The sequence below is a fragment of the Anguilla rostrata genome, chromosome 15 (genome assembly GCF_018555375.3).
Source record: "Anguilla rostrata isolate EN2019 chromosome 15, ASM1855537v3, whole genome shotgun sequence".
In the NCBI taxonomy this organism is placed as follows: domain Eukaryota; kingdom Metazoa; phylum Chordata; class Actinopteri; order Anguilliformes; family Anguillidae; genus Anguilla; species Anguilla rostrata.
In genome coordinates this window covers 1,874,196-1,900,650 of record NC_057947.1, presented here as the reverse complement: position 1 = coordinate 1,900,650, position 26,455 = coordinate 1,874,196, and the positions used below count along the sequence as shown (strand labels likewise).

At 42.4% G+C, this 26,455-nt stretch overlaps 2 protein-coding genes and 1 long non-coding RNA gene across 3 annotated transcripts in view; 2 read left to right on the top strand and 1 right to left on the bottom strand.

Annotated features, from left to right (window-relative positions):
- LOC135240546 (uncharacterized) overlaps nucleotides 1-26,455 on the bottom strand; it is a 132,769-nt gene that overhangs the window by 28,376 nt on the left and 77,938 nt on the right. The window lies entirely within an intron of this gene.
- Nucleotides 3,989-12,520, top strand: LOC135240541 (NACHT, LRR and PYD domains-containing protein 3-like). The gene is made up of 4 exons (XM_064310143.1): nucleotides 3,989-5,042; nucleotides 10,536-10,709; nucleotides 11,562-11,735; nucleotides 12,165-12,520. Exons 1-4 carry the CDS (start codon nucleotides 4,051-4,053, stop codon nucleotides 12,328-12,330), a joined length of 1,506 nt encoding a protein of 501 aa, XP_064166213.1. The 5' UTR covers nucleotides 3,989-4,050; the 3' UTR covers nucleotides 12,331-12,520.
- Nucleotides 12,551-16,510, top strand: LOC135240742 (tripartite motif-containing protein 16-like). The gene is made up of 3 exons (XM_064310640.1): nucleotides 12,551-12,562; nucleotides 13,227-13,287; nucleotides 13,426-16,510. The coding sequence occupies exons 1-3, from the start codon at nucleotides 12,551-12,553 to the stop codon at nucleotides 14,010-14,012; spliced, it is 660 nt and encodes a 219-aa protein (XP_064166710.1). The 3' UTR covers nucleotides 14,013-16,510.

Below are 26,455 nucleotides of genomic sequence, written 5' to 3'. Positions count from 1 at the left end.
AATTTGTAAAAATGCATTAAGGTGATTTAAATTATCCTAAATCGCTGGACAAATCTTTGGATGTTTTTCGATCAAATAAATCATTCCATTTGCTTACCAGGGCTGTAGATGAAGCAGCTCTTCTGCCAGCTGATTCCTCCTCGCCCGTGCTGCTGGGGTATCTTGGCTCATTAATTGGCATCAGCACATGCAGTTCAGCTTCACGCCTTCTAAAGTCCTAAAATGTGTCCTCATTTGAAGAGGAATCCCCTTTGAAGACTGCAGGAGTGACAGAGTTGGCCAATAACAAAGGAGTCATGTCTTGATCCAGGTGTATGTGTAACCTCACACATAGCATTGCAAATCACCTGGACATCGGTGGAGTGGGCTCCCTTACATAAACACATATGTTATGGCCAAATGTATTTGTCATTACTGCGATTGTTTTATTCAGATCAATATTAATCCATTTTGATATTATGATGATGATTTTTTATTGTGTATTTTTGATATACGCTGTTGTCCACCCGCCTGTGTTGGTGTACTTGACTATCTAAATATTGAACCCTTAAAATAGCAGTGAAACAGCTACACCATGACTTATGGTTAGGTTTTTTTTAGCCTTAGTGCAAACGCTTTCAGTTGCATCAAAATAGCAATGCGCCAACAAATGTGCCTGACCACACCTGATCTTAAGACGAACTCGCTCAGATGGGCGCAAATTCATTTGCTATTTTAACAGTGTGGGCGGTGGACTGCATTAGTCTGAAACCAGCAAAGGAACTTGTGTTTGGGTTACCGCCACTTTGTGCAGAGTGTGAAATCACCAAGTAGTATAGAACTTGCACTGGATTTAAGTTGGAAATGTTTGGAAAGAAGAGAATCCTGAGTGGAAACAATAAGTGAAGCTCCTGGCTATGCAAGAGAAGCTTTAGTGCTGATGCTAACATGCTACATTAAATTTCTTAGACCCCCAATTAGACGCAGGCATCTAAAAATAGCTTTCTGTTTTATTGCTTGCATTGGTCACTGATTCAAGGTGTACTTCTGTAACACTTACACCGTTGTAAAGCGTAGACTCTTCATATTTTGATGCAATAAACCCTGTCTCGATCGGTAAAACCACTACAGATAACAAAAGAAATAACAACAGAGTTCCCTTCCCCAAAGGAGGGCTGAAATTGACACCCCAGGTTGATGATTATTGAATTTTATAATTTGTTTGTAAACTGTAAGCTTTTTTGACTAAGACGGAATAGGTAAATAAAGAATATTTGTTTTGTGGGTGTCCAGTGGGTACTACCCTGAATGAAATTAGCATCTGGAGGTGGAATATGGCAGGGAAAAAAGATATACACAACATTCCAATTTGGAGAGTATTTCAGGAAATATGGGGAATTTATTTGAGCATTCATTTCAGCAAGTGTAACACTGCACACACTGTAAAAAAAAAAAAGTCTGGTTCTCCCAACTAAAACTTTTAAAGTAACTTTTAACCGTAGCACTTTTCAGTTTGGTGTACCTTCAAGGTGCTGTGGATTACAAATTCTATCATCCGATAACAATTATTTTATGTTGGCAACATATACAATACTAAATAAATGAGCAACAATAAATAAGTTCTATTAAGTTTGATTTGACAGTATTGACTTATATTAATATTGATATGTTCAGCCAACAAAATATTTTTGTTTTATGAACTGTATTTTTTATACATTCAAATACAAAAACAAAATGACCAAATCCATGTAACTGAGAATTTTTACAAAGTGCCAACCTAAATATTAAAGGTGTTTGTTGGGGGAAAAAAAACTCCTTCCACCCATCCGTCTGGTCAGGGTTGTGTGGGGGCTGGAGCCTGTCATCGTGTGTGTTGGGTGGGTCTGGCCGGAATTCTTGCAACATTTATATAATTATTATTTGATAATATGATTAATGGTGAATTATGACTCATTGACATACTTGCCAACACAACTCTTCATGTGTTTATTTCAGTCTCTCTTGCGCACTCTGACGAAGCTGAAGAAGGATAACAAGTTGAAACTGTTTCAGAGCCATCTGGGTCAGGATTGCCCAGAATGCTTTCAGAGTCTGTCTGAAGATCCTTCTGAGCTGGATAAGTTCATGAAGATGAAGGAATTGTTCAAGAGTCATCGAATTGATGATTACACAGAATGCACTGAGGGAGAGCAGGAAGACCCTGAAGCCGTGTACACAGTTGAGAAGTTGCTGCAGACCTGTGGCAGTGAGGGGTCTCTGAAGATCACACTCCACATCCTGAGGAACATGAAGCACAATTATCTCCTCGACTCACTGGAGAGAGATGAGCAGCACAGTAAGAGTTTTCTCTCATTGCTGCTGTGTGTCCATTCAAATACTGAAATTAGTTATAGCATCCACACTTTCATAATAGTTGTGAGCGGGCTCACATTTAAACCCATGTACATGTGCTTACCCCCAAAATCACTGCTTGATGCTGTAGTTTAATTTAAATGCCTTTGTGTGCACATTGGTTGTGATGTTTCGTTGTGACAGTGAGATTGATGATTGGTTTAGCCGGCTGGCAGTCACAGCTGTGGGCGGTTACGTGAGTAGTGCTAAACTTTATCTGTGCTGCCTGCAGTGAGGGGCGATGCACACGGTCAAGTACAGGAGCCACAGCACTGTCACTGTCACTGCAGTCGTCGCTGTTGTTGTTGTAGTCATTGTTGTCGTTGTTGTTGTCGCTGTAGCTGTTGTGGCTCCTGTACTTGACTGTGCATCTGTGGTCTCCCCCGGTCTTACTGCAAGCAGCACATATCAACAGTACTCAGGATAAAAATATTAGATTTTAAAATTATCATGTGACCTTTGAAGACTGTTCACTACAAAGATACGTCCACAATGTAAACCTGAGAAATGAAGTGTAGGACAATTGAACGCATTTTCAGTGTTTTAATGTTCTTTCCTTCATCTTTATTGTACAAATGCAACAGTATGTACTTTCTTAATAATTTGGTTTATGTTTATTTATGATGGATTCTAATTGAGTTATGTAATACTGTGTGTGAGGTGCATAACACACTGTGAGAGATTTGTATATGTGTGTGAGGTGAGTAACATACTGTTATGGCGTGTAACAATGATGTGTGAAATACTGTGAAAACTGAATGCATTCTTTTACCTTTTCTTCTTAAAATCTGTTATTGAATGGGAAATGTTTTTTTCAAAGATAATTATTTATCATATTTCCTCCCTTCAGATGAATCCATAAAACGAGCCCAGCAGGCACTGAAAACTCATCTGAAGAGGAAATTTTAATGCATATTTGAATGTTTAGCAAAACAGGGCCACCCAACCCTTCTTAATGAGATTTATACAGAGCTCTACATCACAGAGGGGGGAGGTGGGGGGGTCAATAATGAACATGAGGTCAGACAGATTGAGCGAGCATCCAAGAGACAAACCACACAGGAGACTGCAATCCTCTGCAATGACATCTTTAAGCCTTTACCTGGCCAAGAGAAACCCAGAACTGTTCTTACAAAGGGCATTGCTGGCATTGGGAAAACCGTCTCTGTGCAGAAGTTCATTCTGGACTGGGCAGAAGAAAAAGCCAATCAGGATGTTGATTTCATCTTCACTCTTCCTTTCCGAGATCTGAATTTGAAGAAGAAAAGAGCATTCAGTCTGATGCAACTTCTGCAACACTACTTTCCACAACTGAAAGAGATCAAAAGTGTTGAAAGTGATGAAGTCAAAGTTGTGTTTATCTTTGATGGACTAGATGAATGTAGACTTCCTCTAGATTTCCAAGGTAATGACATCTGCTGTGATATATCAGAGTCATCATCAGTGGATGTGCTGCTAACCAACCTCATTAAGGGAAATCTGCTGCCCTCTGCTCTCCTCTGGATCACTTCCCGACCAGCAGCAGCCAATCAGATCCCTTCTGAGTGCGTCCACCAAGTGACAGAGGTACGAGGGTTCAGTGATCCACAGAAGGAGGAGTACTTCAGGAAGAGAATCAGAGATCAGAACCAGGCCAGCAGGATTATATCACACACAAAGTCATTCAGGAGTCTCTACATCATGTGTCACATACCGGTCTTCTGCTGGATTTCTGCTACTGTTCTGGAGACAATGTTGGGTAAAGTAGGGAATGAAGATCTTCCCAAAACACTGACTGAAATGTACACACTCTTCCTGCTCATTCAGACTAATGTGAAGAATCAGAAGTATCATGACATTGATGAGACAGACTCAAAGAAGATGTCAGCATCAGATACAGAGGTCATCCTGAAACTGGGGCAGCTGGCTTTTCGACAGCTGGAAAAGGGCAATCTGATATTCTATGAAGAGGACCTGAGAGAGAGTGGCATTGATGTCAGTGAAGATTCAGAGTACTCTGGCGTGTGCACAGAGATCTTTAAAGAGGAATGTGGGTTGGGTGAGGAGAAGGTCTGCTGCTTTGTGCATCTGAGCATTCAGGAGTATCTGGCTGCCTTGTTTGTGTTTCATTCATGTGTAAGCGAAAACAGAAATGTACTCAGAGCAGAAGAATCAAAACCTTGTAGTGACAGAATGCAGCTGTCTGAGTTACACAGGAGTGCAGTGGATCAGGCCTTAGAGAGTAAGAATGGACACCTGGACCTTTTCCTCCGATTCCTTCTTGGCCTCTCTCTCAACTCTATTCAGACTCACTTGGGGAAAAAAACAAACTCCATTGTCAATTTATTTCAAAGACTACGGACACAGACAAAAAGCAGATCAGAGAACATTGGGAAAACTGTCCGGTACATTAAGATGAAGATCAGAGAGGAGTCCTCAGCAGAGAGGACCATCAATCTGTTCCATTGTCTCAATGAATTGAATGACAACACTCTAGTGGAGGAAATCCAGAATTCCCTGAGATCAGAAACACTTTCAGATAAAGAGCTGGAACCAGACGAATGTTCAGCTCTGGCCTTTGTGTTACTGATGTCAGAGGAGGTCCTGGATGAATTTGACTTGAAAACCTACAACACATCAGCAGCAGGTCATCAGAGACTGCTACCAGTAGTCAGGAGCTGTAGGAAGGCCATGTGAGTATTATGTAGACGCTTGACCGCATATTTTCCCACTTTCTATATATAGTGAGAATAAAGCGCAATAAAATTGCTGGGCCAGTGAAAATTTGGTTTTAAAAAAAATAAAAAAATAAATTAATCAAGATGTTTTAACTAGTGCCCTCATTTGATGTTTTTAACCCAGAACATAAGCAGTATTAAATGCAAAACCTTTTCATGTTTATTTACTAATTTAGTAAAGTTACTAATTATTTGCAAAAATAGCCATTTTGAGAAAACATAAGGAATTCATTCACTGATAGGCAGAGTAATCTGATAGATCAACCGTTGTCAAAACATACATACTCAAATAGGTTTAATCCATCCATTATCTGTACTCGCTTATCCTGGACAGGGTCACAGTGGGTGCTGGAGCCTATCCCAGCATGCATTGCGTGAGAGGCAGGAATACGCCCTGGACAGGCCGCCAGTCTATCGCAGGGCACACACACCATTCACTCACACACGTATGCAATACATACTTGGGCGCAAGTGAAAGTGCTGGTCTCGTCTCTCGCAAACTGAATATTTTTCAACCAGTTTGTTAGTTCTGGGCTAGGTCAATGATTGAGTGAATTTTTGTAATGTTAAAAATGTTATGAACGCGACTCTGAAGGACCCAAGTGCAGAACTCGAACACAGAAATCAGATGAATCAAATAGATTTATTAGCGGGTTGTCCAATTATGACAAGGATTGGCGAGGGCGAAGCAGGAGCCGGGGAGGCGGGGCCGAGGCGCAGGGAAGTAACTGGGTCCGCAACTGAGCTGGGCAAGATGGGGAGCTGTCACCGGACTGGCAGGACGAGGACGGGACTGGACTGGACTGGATCGGGCTGGACCGGACTGGGCTGGACTGGGAGGCCGGTGAGGACAAGTGACAGACAGGACGAAGACAAGACCCGGAACAACCACGAAGACTGGACTACGAACAGGACAGGTGGCAGACATGCAACATGACAGGAACAGGACTGAGTAGGGGAAGCAGGCGAATGCACGGATCTGTAGAAACGAGAAAACGCAAGTTTAAACAGCAAAAATAGGGAAACTTGGCGTAATGCATCAGATGAGCTGAAGCAACGATCTGGCGAAGATCTGTGGATGAGCCGAGACTGAATGCTGGCGAGGCAGCGTGAGGAATGCGAAGAGCGCAGGTGAGTCAGATCAGCCTTGATTTGAGAGCTGCGGCGAGAGTCTGCCTACGCTGCAACAAAGAACAAAGATCGTACGAAAAAGACAAGATACGTGAGGCTAACGGAAAACATGAGAAACATGAGGAATATGACAAAAAATGCAGGTTAGAATTTTGGATGTATTAGGTGGTACATTACTGTACAGCCCTCAGAAAGTCAGTACATTCTTTGTGGTGTGCTGTGTTCTACACTACATAGCCATATGCCATGGATGTGACATAGACCCTCACAGAGGAGACATTACAGGAGTTTCATACAGAGAGAAGCAGAGACGCATGTGACGATCGCTACGGAGATTACAGAGCACAGAGTGCACGAGAGAGCAGGGACTGGTTGGCTGTGGAGTCGTTTCACTAGTGAGTATACAGCCATCTTATTAAGTGCATGTCTGAAGTGAATTAAATTTAGTTGAAGTAATGAGTGTTTTTGTTTATTTTAGATAGTGGTATTAAACAAAAATTTACTGCCAAAAAAAAAAGTTGTAGTAAATTTAAACTAAATGCACTGTCTTCTTACCTGTCCTCTGGTGCACAAGTGCGATGCCTGCCTTGCTGAAACAGTAGCAGCAGCAGCAGGATGGAGAGGTCGACTGGAGGCTGCCTCTGCCAGCTGCCTCCTGCTCCTGGCCAGTCTGGTGTCATAGATTTTACCTTCAACGGAAGCAAATAACTCAGTCAGGTCACAGAGTAATTCGGCAATACAACTTTTATTTGGCCAAATAGGACAAACTGTTCAAGCACTCACAGAGTTCGAGAAGAGAGTCTCAAACTTCTGCTTACAACTTCTGCCTCATATCTTCCTGTAAAGCCTTTAGGCGGCCTTGTTCTAATCATACAAGGTGATGCGCATGGCGTGCCACTTGCTCACTCTCCCGCCCGCGCCCACCTTCTGTTTTCCTGAGAACCTTTTTGCTTCACCCCAGAAACCTTGACGAAATGCCTGTTTTTTATTTTCCCTTATTATACACAGTATATGCAGTTTTCAAAAGAAACACACACACTATTGATTAGGACATGACATTTTGGTCATACATCTAGTAACCTTATACCACCTGATTATATGCTTGTAGCAAATGTACGTTTAACTATGAATTTTACTTTACTAAGTATATCCCTCAAGTTACGTTTGCATATTCGTGACCTTCTCAGACACCTGTGGCAAGCTTCCTGTTTTTCTCTTGTACCAAAATCGCTGCAGTTGAAACTTTGCGGTAAGCCAAGAACATTATCTAAATGACTCCCTCAGCTCACCCATATTGTTTTTTCCTCTCCGTCGTTCCTCCCCGGTCGTTCCCTCCCGATACCTTTCCATTTTGCACATTTAGTTACATACATAGTTTTGTTATAAACACGTAAAAATACATCTCATATAGTTAAACACAGTAAGCAAGCTTGTTTTCTATCATAGTGGGAATATTCTCGCTGTGGAACTGTTCACAGGAACCACTGACTAAGAAAACCATGACTGACAAAATAGAGCCTAATTAAGCATCTCATTAAATGACACTGGCTCAACTACATATAGAAACACAAAAATAGACAGTTCTGGAAATTAAATAAAAGATAATCATGAAAGAAATGGATGAATGACAATACAAAACCACAGCTTGTCTCTCTTGCAGTAAAACAAAGCAAAATAAGCAGCAAAATGAGCACAACCAGAGATCCAAGACTGATCAAAAAGAAATGATATCTCACAAAAACACATTTTCAACGTACAACAATGGCGAGTTACTCACGCATACAAAGCACTGTCTGTAAGTAATAAATTAAAACTTGCAAAAAATCTTGGCCTGCCATTAAATGAGGCCAATATTTAATATTAAAATGAGGATGAGTTACAAGAAACAATAGTGGCTATCTTAGCTCTCACAAATTAAACAAGCTATTTTCCAAAGCAATGCTACCCAGTGTTTCCTAAATTATATAATGCCCTGTTTTTTTTTGTTTTTTTCCATGTCACTGTCTGAAGAGAATGTGGAGCATTTGTGATGATGTAACTGGCAGGAAAAAGAAGAGAAAACGAAAAATAACCCACGTTTGGGGCTTTATTGTGTGGACGTGTGAAGTTATTTGTGAATTCTGTTTACATGAGGTCAGAAGGTCAAAAAGTTAATTTTCTTAAGGGCTGAGTGTCTGTGGTCATTATGGTTATTTCTGTAGGAAATGAATAGTGCCAAGCTCTCAGTTCTGCATAGGTATTGGGCATGCCGCCCCGCCAAACCATAACCTGCTATCCCAGTTAATGATTACAAGATGATGAGGGAGAAACACTTTCTTACTGTTACAATTAAAATAACGCTGTATTTGGTTTGAGGGCGATAAGTTTGGTTATGAATGAAATGTTTGTGTTATTAAGTTGGGAAACTATGGCAGGCAATAAATGCACCATGTTTAAAGGCCAGTAGTACAACCCTGGCCTTTGTTTTATTCTGGTGCAGGCTGACTCTCCAGCATAGTGCCTGTAGAGTGAAAATAGGAAAGTAGAGGAATTGTAGGATATAATGAGTGCCAGAGTGAGGTCTACTCAGGGAACTGTTAAAGTGACCTCTGCCCCCTAGTACCTGTTCTTGAGTTAATTCTGTGGCTCATCTCAGGCTAAAGCCTGACCTACACAGGGATTCTGAAGCTTCCCAGAGCCCAGAACAGGTCCAATAAGGTACAATACTCATTATGTAACAGTTATTCATAGCCATGAATACATTAATTTCAGTTCACACAGTAAGTATACTATTGGTTAGGTCAGAGAGTAATGTTAAGTCAAACTAGGAGGCATAACAACAAGCTTCAACATCAAGATAATGATACAGGTACAATATAAGTGCTGGATGGAGGTACATGTAATATGAAAGTGCTACAGGAGCAATGTGGAAGTATATAAGTGACAAGAGTGATCCCAGAATGAGTGCAGGGCAGAGTGGCGATAGTTAGTCCAGGAATAGTCTGAAGAGATGCGTCTTCAGACCACGGCAGAAGATGAGCAGTGACTGAGTGGTTCGTAGAGGAACAGGGAGTTTGTTCCATCACTGGGGTGTTAGGGTGCAGAAGCTCCGTGGTAGGGATGAGCGAGAACCATTCCCTCGGATGGCAGGGGGTGCAAGTCGCACTGCTTCAGCAGAGTGGTGTGGTCGAGCTGGCGTGTAGGATTGAATCATGTCCTGTAAGTAGGCAGGGGCTGTACTGTTATAACATAATATAATGAGTACAGGCCATTCAGCCCAACAATGCTCGCCATTTTCCTAACTAAATTAGTGCTCTGATTACCCACAGACTAGATAGTATCAAACACTGTATCAAGCCTAGTCTTGAAAATCCCCCAGAGTTTCTGCCTCTACTATGTGACCTGGCAGGCTATTCCACACATTGACTACTCTCTGTGTGAAAAATTTATCCTAATGTCTGTATGGAATCTACCTTATGTTAATTTCCATATATGTCCCCTTGTTCTACTAACAGAACTCAAGCTGAAGAATGTCTTGTAGTTCACTTTGTTGATCCCCTTTATGAATTTAAAAGCCTCAATCAAATCACCCGAGTCTCCTTTTACTAAGCTTGACGAGGTTAAGCATTTAGTAGTGAAAGGGTTGCCTATTAGAATATGTTATGTAAAAAGGGTAGGTATAATAAGCTAAAGCTTCAGCCTACACCTTTACGGTCAATATTTTTTGTTTTTCTTTTAATTTAGTCACCATAGCCTGGACAAGTAGCTGGGTGGAGTGCATGGTCAGGTATTGTGGAATCCTCCTGATGTTGTACAGGAGGAATCTGCAGGACCGTGATGTTGCCTTGGTGTGCTCCTTGAGGTCCACCTGGTCATCCAGGATTACTCTTTTCAGAGTGAGAGGCAGTCACTGTGGTGCCATCAACAGTGATTAAGAGCTTGCTTAGTAGGGAGATCTTGCAGGGGATGAACAGCAGCTCAGTCATGTAAAGGCTGAGCTTCAGATGATGCCTGTTTGGCTAAGTTGAGATGTCAGCCAGGCAGGAAGATATTTTCTCATTGACCTTTAAGACGTTTGGTGGAAGCTGTAAAAAACGTTCCACAGCACTGCAAACTAAATGACATCTGTACAACTGTCAGAGTTCAGTCCAGCAGAACGTCTAATTCACAGGTCCACAGTCCCACAGTTGGAGAGTGTAGCATCTTCCTCAGAGCATCATCAGCCTTAAAATCCTCAATTTCAGTCTTCATAGCTGAACACTATCGGTGTTACAATTAAAAGACTCCATGCTTCATGTGTATCTAATGTTCTTATACTATATTAACTCTTCTTTGCAGACTGAACAGCTGTGGCCTCACAGAGAAGTCCTGTAATATTGTGGCCTCAGCTCTCCAGTCATCAAACTCATCCCTGAGAGATCTGGACCTCAGCTACAATAACCTGGGAGATTCAGGAGTGGAGCTGCTCTGTGCTGGACTGATGAGTTCAAACTGTAAACTACAGAGACTGGGGTGAGTAGTGATGTGTACTTTGTGACCTTAACTAAATAGAAGTAGTGATTTTGTTTCTATTCAGTAAAATGTTAATTAGCTGTTTGACTGTTTACTCCTCTGTCCACCAGCATTCTTTGCCCATATTTGTCTCATCCCTTTTTTTCCTACTTTTCTATCACAGAAAAGAAAAGCAGGATAAAACCTTAAGGTTTTAGGGCTGCCATACAACCTGAGATACAAGGCATTTAAATGAATGTATGAAACTTCTGGTCAATACTTAAAGAAAGGATATTCCTCCAGAAAGGATGTTTATACTTTGTTCTCAAGTTCATTTTACAAAATACAAGCCCTTGTATATTTGCTACTTGTAATAAATACTGATTGTAAAATAATACTGTACATACATACATACACACATACATGGAATACTTCATTATCCCCATGGCGACATTTCCCTAGCAGCATGTTAAAATCAGATTTATTAACACACATTTATACTCAGAAACATACAATCATTCACACTACAGAAGGTGGGGGGGGGGGTGTAAACACATAAATGCAGATAAAAAATTACACATATTGAGGCCTATTACATAAATATACAATCTTGCAAACCTATTCACACATCTGTTTACCCCATTAATGCACTATATGCTTGTACACACAGGGAATATCTTATCAAACTAAATTATACACCGTCTTCCCTGTTCTTGTGTACATCTCAGGAATGCTTAGCCAAATAACAAATTACATACTGTATTTATCAACTGCCAAGGTTCACAGTGTTCACAATCAGCAGTGAATTTGTGTGTATGTGTGCATGTGTATGTGTGTGTGCGGTGCGTGTGTGTGTGTGTGGTCTCTACACAGGCTGGGGTGGTGTAACCTCACAGAGGGCTGCTGTGATGTTCTGGCCTCAGTCCTGCGTTCTCCTCACTCAGAGCTGAGAGATCTGGAGCTCAGAGACAACGAGCTGCAGGATTCAGGAGTGAGAGCGCTCTCTGCTGGACTGGAGGACCCACACTGTAAACTGCAGAGACTGGGGTGAGTACAAATACACACCCTTTCAATCAAAAAGGGCTCCAATGTGAGTAAATACAACACTGATGTTAATGTTTCTAATGTGAAAACAGACACTCCACAGAACTGAAACAGCATGTTCCTGTTCTTCCTCTTGGAAGAATAAGACTCTAAACACGTGAATGACGGAAATTAGTTAGTCCTGTTACTTATACTCAACTGTAGATGGTGTATAAACTCAAGTGCTTTTAATAATGACTAATTCCACAACCATGTTATTTTATATTGAGCGGTAGAGGGTGTGTAACTCACTGATATGTGTTTGACACACACAGCCCTGTTAGTTTATATTAATGTGTGTACGGTGTGTAACACACTGCTATGTTTTTGACACACACAGCCCTGTTAGTTTATATTAATGTGTGTAAGGTGTGTTTTTCCTTCTCTCTGCAGGCTGTCAGGCTGTAGAGTCACACAGAGAGGCTGTGATTCTCTGGCTTCAGCTCTGTGTTCAAACCCCTCACACCTGAGAGAGCTGGACCTGAGATACAATTACCCAGGAGACTCAGGAGTGAAAGCACTGTCTGCTGTTAAACTGGACACACTCACACTGCTGTAAGTACAGAGAGTTTCCACACTGCATCTCACACACACACACACACACACACACACACCCGAGAGAGCTGGACCTGAGGTACAATCACCCAGGAGACTCAGGAGTGGGAGCGCTGTCTGCTGCTGAACTGGACACACTCACACTGCTGTAAGTACAGAGAGTTTCCACACTGCACCACACACACACACACACACACACACACAGAAGGGGTTGAGGGGGCAGCATGGAGAGCACTGTACAAACCAGCGTTACCCAAGAGGGTTGGGGATCTACAGTGGAGGGTGCTGCATGGGATCACTGCAGTAAATAGTTTTATTTCTGTGATGAACTGTCAGGATCCCATCATTGTCCATTTTGTATGGAGAGAGAAACTGTTTATCGTTGTTTTTCGGGGTGTGCCAGACTTCAACCTCTCTTTTCTTTTTTGGGAAGTTTATTTTGATTACTGGGGAACATTTGCAAGTAAGATTTTTATCCTTAGTTTCCCATACAAGCAAAACACAGATAAGGGCCTGCTCATTAATTTTATTTTGTGGTGAAAATGGCAGTTTCTACAAGTGGGAAAAATATGATTGGTGAAGGGGACAGGCAAGATGTGGTTGCTGTAGTTAGGGGTTTGATCAGGGACACAGTGATGGTGCAGTTTTGCTATTACAAAACAGTGGAGAGTTTGAGTGTTTCAGAGTGTGTGTGTTATATGGGTGTTTTATGTTCAGTGGAGGGAGGGGAGCTATTTTTGCACATGTAGGGTGAGGGAATGGACTAAGTTTCCTTTGTGACAGATTTGTGTTTTTTTCATATGATCTTGGTTTTGAGTTCTATTGTGTCTTTGTTTTTATTCATGTGATGACATTGGTGTGTTGAATGGAAATAAATGATGGTTAAAACTAAAAAATCAGTTCTGTTGTTCTTACGTGGACCACGGAGGTGAGAACAGGACCAAACCAGGACCCAGGAAATGTGAGTCTGTATCAACACAAAACACTTTCCATATATAAACAAACACACAGGTACTATCACAGCTCTTTCTCTCTCACACACATAATCAGGTGAATATTAATAATGATAATTAACCTAATTATTGTCTCCGGTGTGCAGACGGCTGTCAGCTCACACTGGATCCAAACACAGCGCACAGAAACCTGTCTCTGTCTGAGGGGAACAGGAAGGTGACACACAAACCGGGGAGAGAGGAGCCATATCCTGATCATCCAGAGAGATTTGAGATTGTGCGCCAGGTTGTGTGCAGAGAGAGTGTGTGTGAGCGCTGTTACTGGGAGGCTGAGTTCAGAGAGGAGGGAGACATTTCTATAGCCCTGACATATAAAGGAATCAGCAGGAAAGGAAAGGGTCCTGACTGTGGGTTTGGATGGAATAAACACTCCTGGAGTCTGTTGTGCACTAATCACAGTTACTCTGAGAAACACAGATACTCTGTCTGGCACAATAAGAACCAAACAGACATACCTGCTCCCCCCTCCCCCTACCGCAGAGCAGGAGTGTGTGTGTACAGGGTAGGAGTGTGTGTGGACCGTCCAGCCGGCATTCTGTCCTTCTACAGTGTCTCTGACTCTGACACACTGACCCTCCTGCACAGACTCCATACACGCTTCACTCAACACACACCCCTCTGTGCTGGATTTAGAGTGTGTGACTCCTCAGTGACCCTCTGCTCACTAGAGTAGAGACATACACTCCATTACACACACAGACACACCTACGCACACACACATACCCACATACTTACACACAAATGCACTCTCATTCTCAAACCCATGCACATACTCTCTCTCACACAACCACGCATACACACACTCACACACACACATACGCTATATTACCAAATGTATCTGGTCACCCCTCGGTCTGGGGCTGTTTTTCATAGTTTGGGCTAGGCCCCTCATTTCCAGTGAAGCTAAATCTTAATGCTACAGCATACAATCACAATCTAGACGATTCTGTTCTTCCCCAACATTTTTGGGAAGGCCCTTTCCCATTTCAGCATGCCAGTGCCCCCGGGCACACAGTGAGGTCCATATTGAAATGGTTTTGTCGAGAATAGTGTGGAAGAACTTGACTGGCCTGCACAAAGCGCTGAGCTCAACCCCATCCAACACCTTTGGGATCAGTTGGAAAGCCATCTGCGAGGCAGGCCTAATCGCCCAATCAGCAACCTCAGTAATGCTCTTCTGGCTGAATGGAAGCAAATCCATGCAGCAATGCTCCAACATCTAGTATGAAGCCTTCCCAGAAGAGTGGAGGTTGTTATAGCAACTGAGCATGCTCCAATTCCATATTAATGCCCATAATTTTGGATGAGATGTTGGATGTCAGGTGTCCACATACTTTTGCCCATGTAATGTATGTGTTGGAATACTGTAAACACAAAGTGGATGCATTCTGCCATCTGGTGGCCTTATGACGCTATTGAAAAAGACTGAACTCCAGAGGTTCAAGCTGGACGTTGAACTGATGAAGCGAATAACAGTGCACTGTTACATATCCTGTCTGGTGTGTAGGTGTTCATTAGCCATTAAAAACATTCATTTACACTACCGGTCAAAAGTTTTAGAACACCTCAATTTTTCCAGGTTTTATTGAAATTTATGCAGTTGTCTCAATGTACTCTGAAATCAAAGCATAGAACAAATAAACAATGGAGATAAAAAGAGAAATTGTGGAATTGTTCTGTTTAACACTATTTATTTTAATTATTTTGACAGCTGAGTACACTTGTGGCATTCGTTCTACAATGAAAATCAAATATTGTTCGGAAAGATCTACCCAACATTGTTGCAGAAGTTCCCACAAATGTGTTGCACTTGTAGGTTGCTTTGCTTTCACCCTTCTGTCCAGTTCAACCCAAACCAGCTCGATGGGGTTTAAGTGCAGAGACTGTGCTGGTCATTTCATGATTTGAAGCCTACCGTCTTGTTCTTTTCTTCTAAGATAGTTATGACATAGCCTGGAGGTATGTTCTGGGTCATTATCTTGCTGTAGGATGAACCCTTGACCAACTAGGCATTGACCAGAGGGTAATGCACAGTGCTGCAAAATGCAGTGGTAGCCCTTTTGGTTCAGGGTGGCAGTCATTCTGTGGAAGTCGCCAAATCTGGATCCAGCAAAAGAGCCCCAGAGATCACGCTTCCTCCTGCATGTTTGACAGTTGGTGTCACACACTGGGGAACCATCCTTTCACCTACTTGACGGCGTATAAAAACCCTGCGTGATGAACCGAAGATTTCAAATTTTGATTCATCGGTCCGTAAGACCTTCTACCAGTCTTCTGTAGTCCACTGCCAGTGCTTCATGGCCCAGGCAAGCCTCTTTTTCTTATTTAGTCATTTTAGCAATGACTTTTGTACTGCCACTCAACCTGTCAAACCTACAGTTTGAAGTCTTCTCTTCTTGTTGAAACTGAGACTTGCTTACTTTGACCACTGTGTTAAGCTGTTGTCCTGTGAGCCGCCTATCACGCAAGCTGTTGACTCTCAGAAACTTGTCTGCTGATTTTGTTGTGGCTTTGGTTCTGCCGGACCTCTTCCTGTCAGAGTTTCCTCCAGTTTCCAAGTGCCTTTCGATGGTGTAGGAAACTGTACTCACTGACACCGTGGCTTTCTTAGCAATTTCTCAAAAGGAAAGACCTACACTTTTAAGGGTTATAACGGTCTGTCTGTCTTCCTTTGTTAATTGCCTTTTTCTCGCCATTATGATAGCAATATACTACTTCCTGCAGTGCAATATTGTCCAAATAATGCTTCAGAGGGTGTAGTAATACAGTCTGTTCGTTTGTGAGTAATCAACAAAAGTTAGGACACCTGTAGGAATTATTTGCATCAACTTTCAAGGTTTAATTTACTTCCATTGCTGCAGAAAAGCTGTAAGTTGTTAGCCGATTAATTGTTCCCTGAAAAAGGCCTTTTTTATAACTCTGAAATTTACATTGTTTTTGAATTTTTGGTAACCTAAACTTTTTTTTTTAACCTCTGGCAGTTTACCACGTACCTTTGCACCATTTCAGGTCATTCACTGGAATTGAACTGCTTAAATTTCAATAAAACTGGAAAAATGGGGGAGTTCTAAAACTTTTGACCGGTAGTGTAAATGATATGTTCTTCCATACTTTGATGTGACATCTAAAAGGTTGAATGACCACAATGAGTTCAGATGGTAAGATGAAAAACATTGGGAAACATTGGGTACTAGCATTGCTTTGCTTTTTCAAAAAAAAAAAAAAAATCACTTTGGAATAATAACAAGCCTACACATTAATAGATTATTTTAGTCTGCTTGGATGAGAAAAATAAATATTTTCCACATTTCAGCTTGTGCGCATATATATATTTTGTGATGGAATAGAACAGAAAAGCTGTTTTGCGTAAATGTATGGTCCATATGGGGGTATGCATCTTTTACACTATGCACTGTAAATGTGTGTCTTTTACACTGCATAGTCCTCATACCTCCATATCACAAAGATTTAAGGGCCACTGAATCATAAATGACTTCTCCTTGTATTCATTCTCATTGAATCTGATCAATGAGATCTGATTTTACGAGTGTAACTCTATCCATTGTAACATCAATCAAATAATGGGCATAGATACATTATGTACAATCATACAGTTACAGGCCAAATATATATTGTTTTGGTTACAGCTTACTGATACCATGTCTGTTGATGATATTTTTGTGCTCATTCTGTTTCATTATACTTGGCTGTATTTTAAACACCCTTTTGACAAATCATTGTTTATAATGCTGATGGATTTATCAGTTGGAAACTCGATTGTGCATTGTGTAAACATTTTATTACAATAAACTGCAGCTGTTGGCACTCAATTCAGTTTTCATATTTTAATTCTAGCAATTATCTGTAAAACATCTAGACATAGCTCAGAAGTCTATAAAAGCTTCCCAGTGTCAAGACAAGTTAGTGACTCAAAGAGAAAAGAGAAAGAGAAATACTCTTTTTATCTTTGGCAAGGCTTGGAGGCGATCATTTCATACAAGGTTAGATCAGACAGAGTCATCAGTTATGAGGACTTTCCAAACCAGCTGAACTTGTTTTACGCTGCTTTGATGCCAAGAAGACCAATCCCCTGTATTACTGCCTGATCCCAACGGGTGAGACTTTCTCCAACTCCAGTTCTGAGGCCTTGGTCAAGGGCAATGTAACAGAAAAAAACAGTCAAGCAGTATTGAATAGACATTGATTTTGCAGTGAAATCAGACGTTAATCCAGCGTAAATTCAGCAAGCTAATTGTTGGTCCGACAGCTCAGGAAAATACCTTAGTTCTGACTTGGTAGTAATACTGTAAAAGTAACGTGAGTGAACACGTCAAAGTGACGCTAACATCCCTGGATGAACACATTAAATGATTTGATGTATCGGTGTTTATTAAACAATGTCCATATTAAATCAGCCATTCAGTCCATGGTTTTGTGGGACATGTTTTCCTTCTTTTCCACTCAGTGTATTATTTATGAATAAACTTATTCTTAAGCAAATAATTTAGATGCATTTGGAACAAATATATTGTAGTGATCACATCCAAACACAGGTGGATCGTGACCAAAACTTGTGCTGGATTGTTTTTCCAGCTCAAGTTCTCAGTACAATGAATGACAATCAACAACTGCCACAGAACACAGGATGCAAGCCCTGTTACACTGGTCTGGGTGCCATATTCAAATTACACACAGAATCTGACCATAGACCGTAGAAAGAATATCATTTTATTTCTTGGCTTTTTATTGTGTCATAGCAATTAGTATTCCATCCATCCATGATCTATACGCACGTATTCCTGGCCAGGGTCGTGGGGGTACTGGAGCCTATCCCAACATGCATTGGCCGAGAGGCAGGAATACATCCTGGACGGGTCACCAATCTATCGAAGGGTACACACACCATTTGCTCACAGACTCACACCCATGCTCAATTTAGAGTCTCCAATTAGCCCACCTGCATGACTTTGGACAGTGGGAGGAAACCCATGCGGACACGGGGATAACATGCAAACTCCACACAGAAAGACACAGGCCGGGATTCAAACCCAGGACCTCCTTCTTGCTATAAGGCAATAGTGCTACTCATTGCAGATAAAATAAATACAGTATTATAAAATAGTATTCCTGTTCTTACTTAAGTTTAAATCTAATCTAAATATATGAAAAATAATATATATAGGATATAATAATTTCCCGTTCAAATAAGTAAGTACAAAGGTAAGGAAAGTAAAGTTATATATATATATATATATATATATATATGAATAAGCAGATTTATGTAGGCTATATGTGTTACATGTAAAGGAGATTGGGATGGCAGGTATGCCATCCCGCCAAGTTGGGCCTTGGCGGGGGCATGCCCCTTGGGATGGCAGGTATGCCATGGCGGGGCCATGCCCCATACCTATACAGCACCGAGAGTTTGGCACTTTTCAGGGTTCCCCACAGAAATAACCACAACAGCCACAGACACTCAGCCTTTAAAAACATTAAATTTTGTACATTCTCACCCCATTTCAACCTACAGATTTCATAAACAACTTCACATGTCCACACAATAAAGCCCCAAACTAAGGGGATTTTGCGTTTTCTCCGTCTTCTTCTTCTTCTTCTGCTTCTTATTCTTCTTCTTCTTCTCATTCTTATTTTTCTTGCCGCCTATCCCACTAACAACATCTCTCCCCATTGGAAATTTTACCGACACCAGCCAAATCTTCACCTACACGACCCAATCAAAAACTCATACACACACAAAATACCCATTTTACCAGTTTAAACAGCTAGTCTGCCTGTGGCCTAGTGGGCAAGATTACAGTCTTGGGAACATGGGGTCTTAGGTTCAAGCCCAACTAGGAACATGTTTCTTTAACCTGCTTTTACCCTTACTAATAATTGTCTACTACTTCTCAATTATTGCTTTTGCACCATATCTACCTGCCGTTCACCGAACGTATACACTGCATTATGACGTACCGTCTGCACGTTCAGTTATTAACTGGCTACAATATTGCAAAGCCATATGGATTCAACGGGAGCTGCTCTGTGCTTACTGGCCTGTGTTCTTCTTTAAAACCACAGACAGGTTTGCTAATGATATTTCACGCATTGCATAGCTATGTCATGGTGCTCCACTAACAAAGTCACAGACTGGTAAACCTCCGGTTGAAGGATTGAATCCCGCCTCACCCTCAGGCAGATAATTTCCTCTTTTACACTAACGTTTTCTTATGCTTATATTTGCTTTACCAAAACTCACTCACAGCCACCCATATGCATTTCATGATGGCAAATGTATTCCTTTTATTAAAAAGTTACACCAGTTCACCACTGTGCCATTTCTACTAACTATATTTCTTCACTTGGCTACCGTACAATACCTTCTTATCAGCAAATGCCACGTTTCTACATTCATGTTACCTTGCCCTGTTCTCTATCTAGCCACATACAAACAATTACTACGTATGTACGTTCTGCAACTCCCCATTAAAACATTACATTCAAAATCATGACTCACTCATAATTATAACTACTAGTACTGAACATGAGAAACACACATCAATGCTCACATGTTACTTAACCCTCCACTTCAACATCTACTGCTTAATACAGATTGTTATATATACCGTGCAATAAGGAAACTAAGCTCGCTCATGGTCACTTCATTTACATCGCACTATAGTCTGTGATCATGTCAACCTTCACCTACATGCCCATTCTGCTAAAAAACATATTGTTTCAACTGCAATTTCATAATTTCTCCTAATTTCTCTCACACTGTTGTTATTTTCTCATATGCAAAGCCTGCTGGGACATATGCATCTGCTCCTATTCTCCACTATCAAGTTTTCCAGTTCTAGCTTAGCAAAACAGCAGATGCTACCCAATATTTCCTCAATTCTTTCAAGTCACTTGGCCCTGTATTTTGTAATCTTACCATTTTACAATGTCATGCAAACTTTGTGTCAGATCAAAGTGTCAAATATTTCTAATTGCCTCATGGAACACATTGAAATTCATGTGGAAAACTGCTGATGAGTAACTACAGGAAGCATATTTCTCCAGAAAACATATGTTTATACTTGCTTCTGAACTGAATTTCAGTAAGTGTACAAGTGATTGACATTTATACCAAGAAACATACAATCATTCACGCAACAGAAAGGCTGGGCAGCGAAATACATACATACCAATACAAATTGGACATATAGACGCCTATTCAATCAATCTTGACTGTGAGAAAGCCATCCACACATATGTTTGGCCTGTCCATGTACTGCATGCTTATACACACAGGGCCAAGTGACTTGAAAGAATTGAGGAAATATTGGGTAGCATTGCTTTGGAATACATCTTATTTAATTTCAGTGAGGCAAGATAGCCTATATTGTTTGTAGTACCGTAACTTGGCGTCATTTTGATATCAATACTTTTAATTGCAGGCCTGGATTTTGGCAGTCTGAATGAATGAGTTATTGACGGTGTATGTCTTGTATGTGTGAGTGTGGCAAACACGCCTGCCACAGGCCACCGAAGTGGCTTTTCTTGGGGCCCTCCAGCACAGAGACACAGGGAGAAGATGTTCAAACAGTCCACATTTATTCCACGAGGGTTTGGCAAGATGGTATAGCCAAATGAGCAGATGTTAAACCCTGTCATGACAGAGCTTCCTGGTGTGGGTGGAGATGGCAGATTTAACCTGTGCGCAGTGATTACCTCACTACGCACAGGTGCAGCCACTCCTGTTCCTGGGTCTAATTAGCCTGGCCAATTATCTAATTCTTAACCAATTATCCAATTGGCCAGGTCTAATTAGCTTGACCCAGGGCAGGTGTGGCTGCTTAAACCAGCCATCCCCACACCACATACCCCCAACGCCAAACTGAGGCCAGGGAGAATCACTGGCCGAAGCCTACCCCCCCCCACCCCCCCCCACCCCCAACAAAGCAAAAGACAACAAACAAAAACACTCCAAAAACACGCTAAAAAAAAAAAAAAAGTCAGGGTGGGTGGCCCCGGAACAGTCCAGTACATGCTGTGACCCTCCTTCGCACGACAAAGGCAGCCCTTCTTCCTCCTCCCTCCCGGAGCACGGGAAGTCCTGGGCTGCTCTGCTGGCTGGTGGGGGCGTCACCGGCTTGGGCTGTTCCAGGGGCTGTGGTGGGGTGGCTGGGCTGGTGGGCTGGTGGACTGGCCTTGTGGTGCTGGGGACCAGGAACCCTCGTGGCTGTGGTGGCCGCCAGTCGGCTCTGCTGGCGGGCGGCTGCAGGCTTATCCCCCCATGGGCTCCTGGCAAACCAACCAGGCCAAAACAAAGAACTAAAAACAACCAAACGGACGAGAAAGGAAGCAAAACGGCGCAACCACCTCTCGTGCACCGCCCGTCGCTGACCTGCCTCCTCAGCCAGGTGCAGCTCCTCAGCGTCCCAGCTGAGGATTGCTTCCTTCCCCTCCCTGGTCATCTTCCGCTCCCCATTTCTGGCCCGGAGGATCCGCCCGAAGCCCTGTCGGGAACACCTCAGCCGCCCCTCCTCCAGTGTGCTTCCTGGCTGGCCCTCCTGTGCCTCTTTGCTGTGCCGGAGGAGCCCCACGTTGGGCGCCACTGTGGCAAACACGAGAAGATGTTCAAACAGTCCACATTTATTCCACGAGGGTTTGGCAAGATGGTATAGCCAAATGAGCAGATGTTAAACCCTGTCATGACAGAGAGCTTCCTGGTGTGGGTGGGGATGGCAGATTTAACCTGTGCGCAGTGATTGCCTCACTACGCACAGGTGCAGCCACTCCTGTTCCTGGGTCTAATTAGCCTGGCCAATTATCTAATTCTTAACCAATTATCTAATTGGCCAGGTCTAATTAGCTTGACCCAGGGCAGGTGTGGCTGCTTAAACCAGCCATCCCCACACCACAGTGAGTAACTTGGCATTTTTGTACGTTGAAAACGTGTTTTTTATGAGATTGTTCATAGGCTAATGGCAGGCGAAAAACTTTAAACATGCAAAGCAAAGCTAACAGCGCCAATGTTTCGCTATAATTTTATATGAAACGCAATGGCACGGATATCAGTATGAACTGTATAGCTACATAGGAGCCTAAACGCTTATGGGCAACCGCACCGGTACCAACAGGAAATGATCAGCTGATGTTCGCTCGCTACCTAGCTAATAATATTGGGTTGGCAGGTATGCCATTCCGCAAAGTTACGGCTGGTATACTTTCTGGAGTGTAAGTTTTCATCAGCTGTTTAAAACATCCATTTACATAATGGCTTCTTCCATGAGGCTTTTTGTCTTATTGGACAGTTTCATGTGACACAAAGTTTGAATGACCATCTGTAAGATGAAAAAACACAGGGCCAAGTTATATTAAATAATTGAGGTAACCTTGGTTAGCATTGCTTAGGAATAAAACTTGTTTAATTTGTGTGAGCTGAGATAGCCAATATTGTTTGTTGTAATTTGGCCTCATTTTGATATCAATACTTTTAACAGCAAGTTATAATGAATGGCTTATAGACAGTGCTGTGTCTGCATGAGTAACCTGGCATTTTTGTACACTGAAAACGTTTTCTGTTGATAGATGCCTCTATCTGGTAAAGAGAGTTGTGCATGCTAGAGAGCACAGTTGAGGGCCCTTCCTGTTGCAAAGGAAAGAGGTTTGCCAGGACAACAGGGGGCATTTCTGTCACTGGGTTACGCAGTTTTAGAGGTTCACAATGCAGACTGTCACATTGTTACACTGTAGTGACCATTATCAAGGTTTTGAAATACTACTATATATTTCAGTATATGTCACCTAGGGACTTCATGAGTTAAAGGATAAAGCTGTATAAGGAACTTTCCAGAATATTTAAATTTCTTATGGGTTAATAATTTCTCCCTCTTTCTCTAACATGCACACACGTGCATGCACTTATGTGCACACATGCAAACACCAAACACACACACAAATACACTTTCACACTTTACACACACATTCACTCACACACAAAAAAATTGGTATCTTCAATTCCACCCAAATTTGGAATTTCCTATTTGCCAATATACAAGCAAGCTCATATACAGCTCCTGCTACCAGTTTTAAGAGTGAAGGCAGTCTGTGGCAATCTTCCTGCCAGCCAGGTGCTTCTTTTCACACTGCAGCTCCAAGCCGCACATGCGCAGAGCGGGGGCAGAGGAGACCCATTCATACATGTGCAGAGAGAGCTAACCACGGGCTACCGGACAGATAGAGCTAACCACGGGCTACCGGACAGAGAGAGCTAACCACGGACTTCCAGACAGAGAGAGCTAGCCATGAGCATCTGGACGGAGAGAGCTAGCCATGGGCTTCCAGATGGATAGAGTTAGCCATGGGCTTCTGGACAGAGAGAGCTAGCCATGGGCTTCTGGACAGAGAGAGTTAGCCATGAGCTTCCGGACAGAGAGAGTTAGCCATGGGCTTCTGGATGGAGGGAGCTAGCCATGGGCATCCGGACAGCCTGCAGGAGTTAGTCGAGCAGTGAACAATGCTATATCCTTACTGGTTGTGTCTCTCCCATATCCCTGAGTGATGTGAAGTGGGCCTGCCAGCCACAGTCAGTACTGACACGGGCCGGATTCACTCTGAGACTGTGCTGCTCACTCATGAGTCACAAGAGGCTTTTACCATTTGAGCTACTCAGCAGCCCCACGCACACACGTACACTAATGCATGCACACACACACACACACACACATGCATACACATACACCCTTCTCTCTCCCTATTACACATGCATTTGCACACAAAAATAACAAAATGTACAACTTACTACAAGAAGAATAGTTAAGAAGATTAAAAACACCGAAGTAGTGGTAAACCTGCCCAGTAGAGGGAGACAGTGTGGGGACCAAAGAAAAATCCAGTGGTCACAGTTGGAGACTTACAGAACTTGGCTGCATCTTGGGGTCACCAAGTTTCTAATTCTACAAATAATTGCCACAATTAGATGCTCCAAAATCTATAATTACATGCAACCTCCATGCCAAAAGTCTTGGAATTGTTTCAGGAAGAAATTGGCTTCATGGGCAATCAACAAATTCAAGAATCTTTTCTAAATGACATTGTCTAATCTACTATGATCATGAGAGATGGCATTATAGCTATTTGGCCAGGCATAGCTTTGGGTGTTAAAGAAAGATGCATATACAGAAAAGAGTCTCATACCGACTGCTAAATACGGTGGTGGATCTTTAATATTATGGGGCTGTCCTGGGGCACTTGTTAAGGACAACTGCATCATGAGCCAGAACAAATGCACCAGGACATTTTAGCCAAAAGCCTCGTTGCCTCTGCCAGCAGTCTGAAAGTCACACTGGATCTTCCACCAAGACAGTGACCCCAAGCACATTACAATTCACAAATAAATGCTTAATAAACCACAAAAATGGCATTTTGCCATGGCTGCAGTCTCCAGACCTGAACACCATTGAAAAACTGTGGTTTTAATTGAAAAGGACAGTTCCTATATGTTTATGGCCCATTTAAATTCCAGATTGTTTCCTGTCAACACAACACTATATTGTGTATGCATGTCTCTGTATGTATGAGGGTGTGTATATGTGTGTTCACTGTGTTCTTATGTCGTTTTTACAGGTTGGCTGATTTGGGTCAGAAACAATTTGTGGTCCACTCTGGTTTGATGTGTTCCAGTCTCCTGGGATAGGGGGCGCTATATCTGAAATGAGACTCTCAAGGAAGCCAGAGACCACAGGAGGACCCCTCACTGAGGGAAAGAGGTACAAATACATGAATCAGATATTTAATATGCTGTGAATTAGAGCTGCAGTAAGAGGATGAGTTTAACTGGAAGCTCTGTCTCCATGTACTGTGAGTTAGAGCTGCAATAAGAGGATGAGTTTAACTCTGTCTCCATGTGCTGTGAGTTAGAGCTGCAGTAAGAGGATGAGTTTAACTGGAAGCTCTGTCTCCATGTGCTGTGAGTTAGAGCTGCAGTAAGAGTATGAGTTTAACTGGAAGCTCTGTCTCCATGTACTGTGAGTTAGAGCTGCAATAAGAGGATGAGTTTAACTGGAAGCTCTGTCTCCATGTGCTGTGAGTTAGAGCTGCAGTAAGAGAATGAGTTTAACAGGAAGCTCTGTCTCCATGTGCTGTGAGTTAGAGCTGCAAGAGCTGCAGTAAGAGGATGAGTTTAACTGGAAGCTGTCTGCATGTGCTGTGAGTTAGATCTGCAGTATGAAGATGAGTTTAACTGGAAGCTCTGTCTGCATGTGCTGTGAGTTAGAGCTGCACTAAGAGGATGAGTTTAACTGGAAGCTCTGTCAGCATGTGCTGTGAGTTTGAGCTGCACTAAGATGATGAGTTTAACTGGAAGCACTGTCTCCATGCACTGTGATGTTTCACATCTGCTTACCAGTCTCTCAATGTCTTTGTTGATTCCAGGCCAGAAGACAGTGTCTCTCACCCTTCTTTTACATTTCTCGACACCGAGATGACCTTCATGGATCCTTTGTAGAATGTCCTGTCTGAATTCTTATGGAATGATGATTCTGTTTTGCTTCAGCAACAGTCCATCAACTACACTCAGTTCACCTCTGATGTGGCAGAACAGGAACCTACAGGCCATCCATTTTGCATTTTCTCAGTGATACTTTGCAGCTCTGTGTCTTTTGCAGTTTTTTCAGCTATTTGTCTGGACTTTGTGTAGGATACAGGAAGCGCAGCAGACACCATGTTCACATGGCTTTGAATATCCTCTTCAGTTGTACTTACACTGTTCCCTGTGGGTGCTTGTGAGAGCACGTCGGCGAGTATCAGGTGCTTGCCTGGTGTGTAGATCAGCTCAAAGTCGTAGCTCTGCATTTTCATCACCAGGCGCTGAATCCTTGGCGACATCTCATTGATGTGGCAACTAGTGGACGATGGTCTGTCTCTACCGTGAAGGAGGGTAGGCCATATATGTAGCTGTGGAACCTCTCTAGGCCAAACACTAACCTTAGGCATTCCTTTTCTATTTGAGCATATTGACACTCAGTCTCTGTCATGGACCTGGATGCATAGACCACTGGTTTCCAATGCTCACCTTCAGCCTGTAGGGGTACTGCACCAATTCTGTCCTCTGAGGCATCTGTCGAC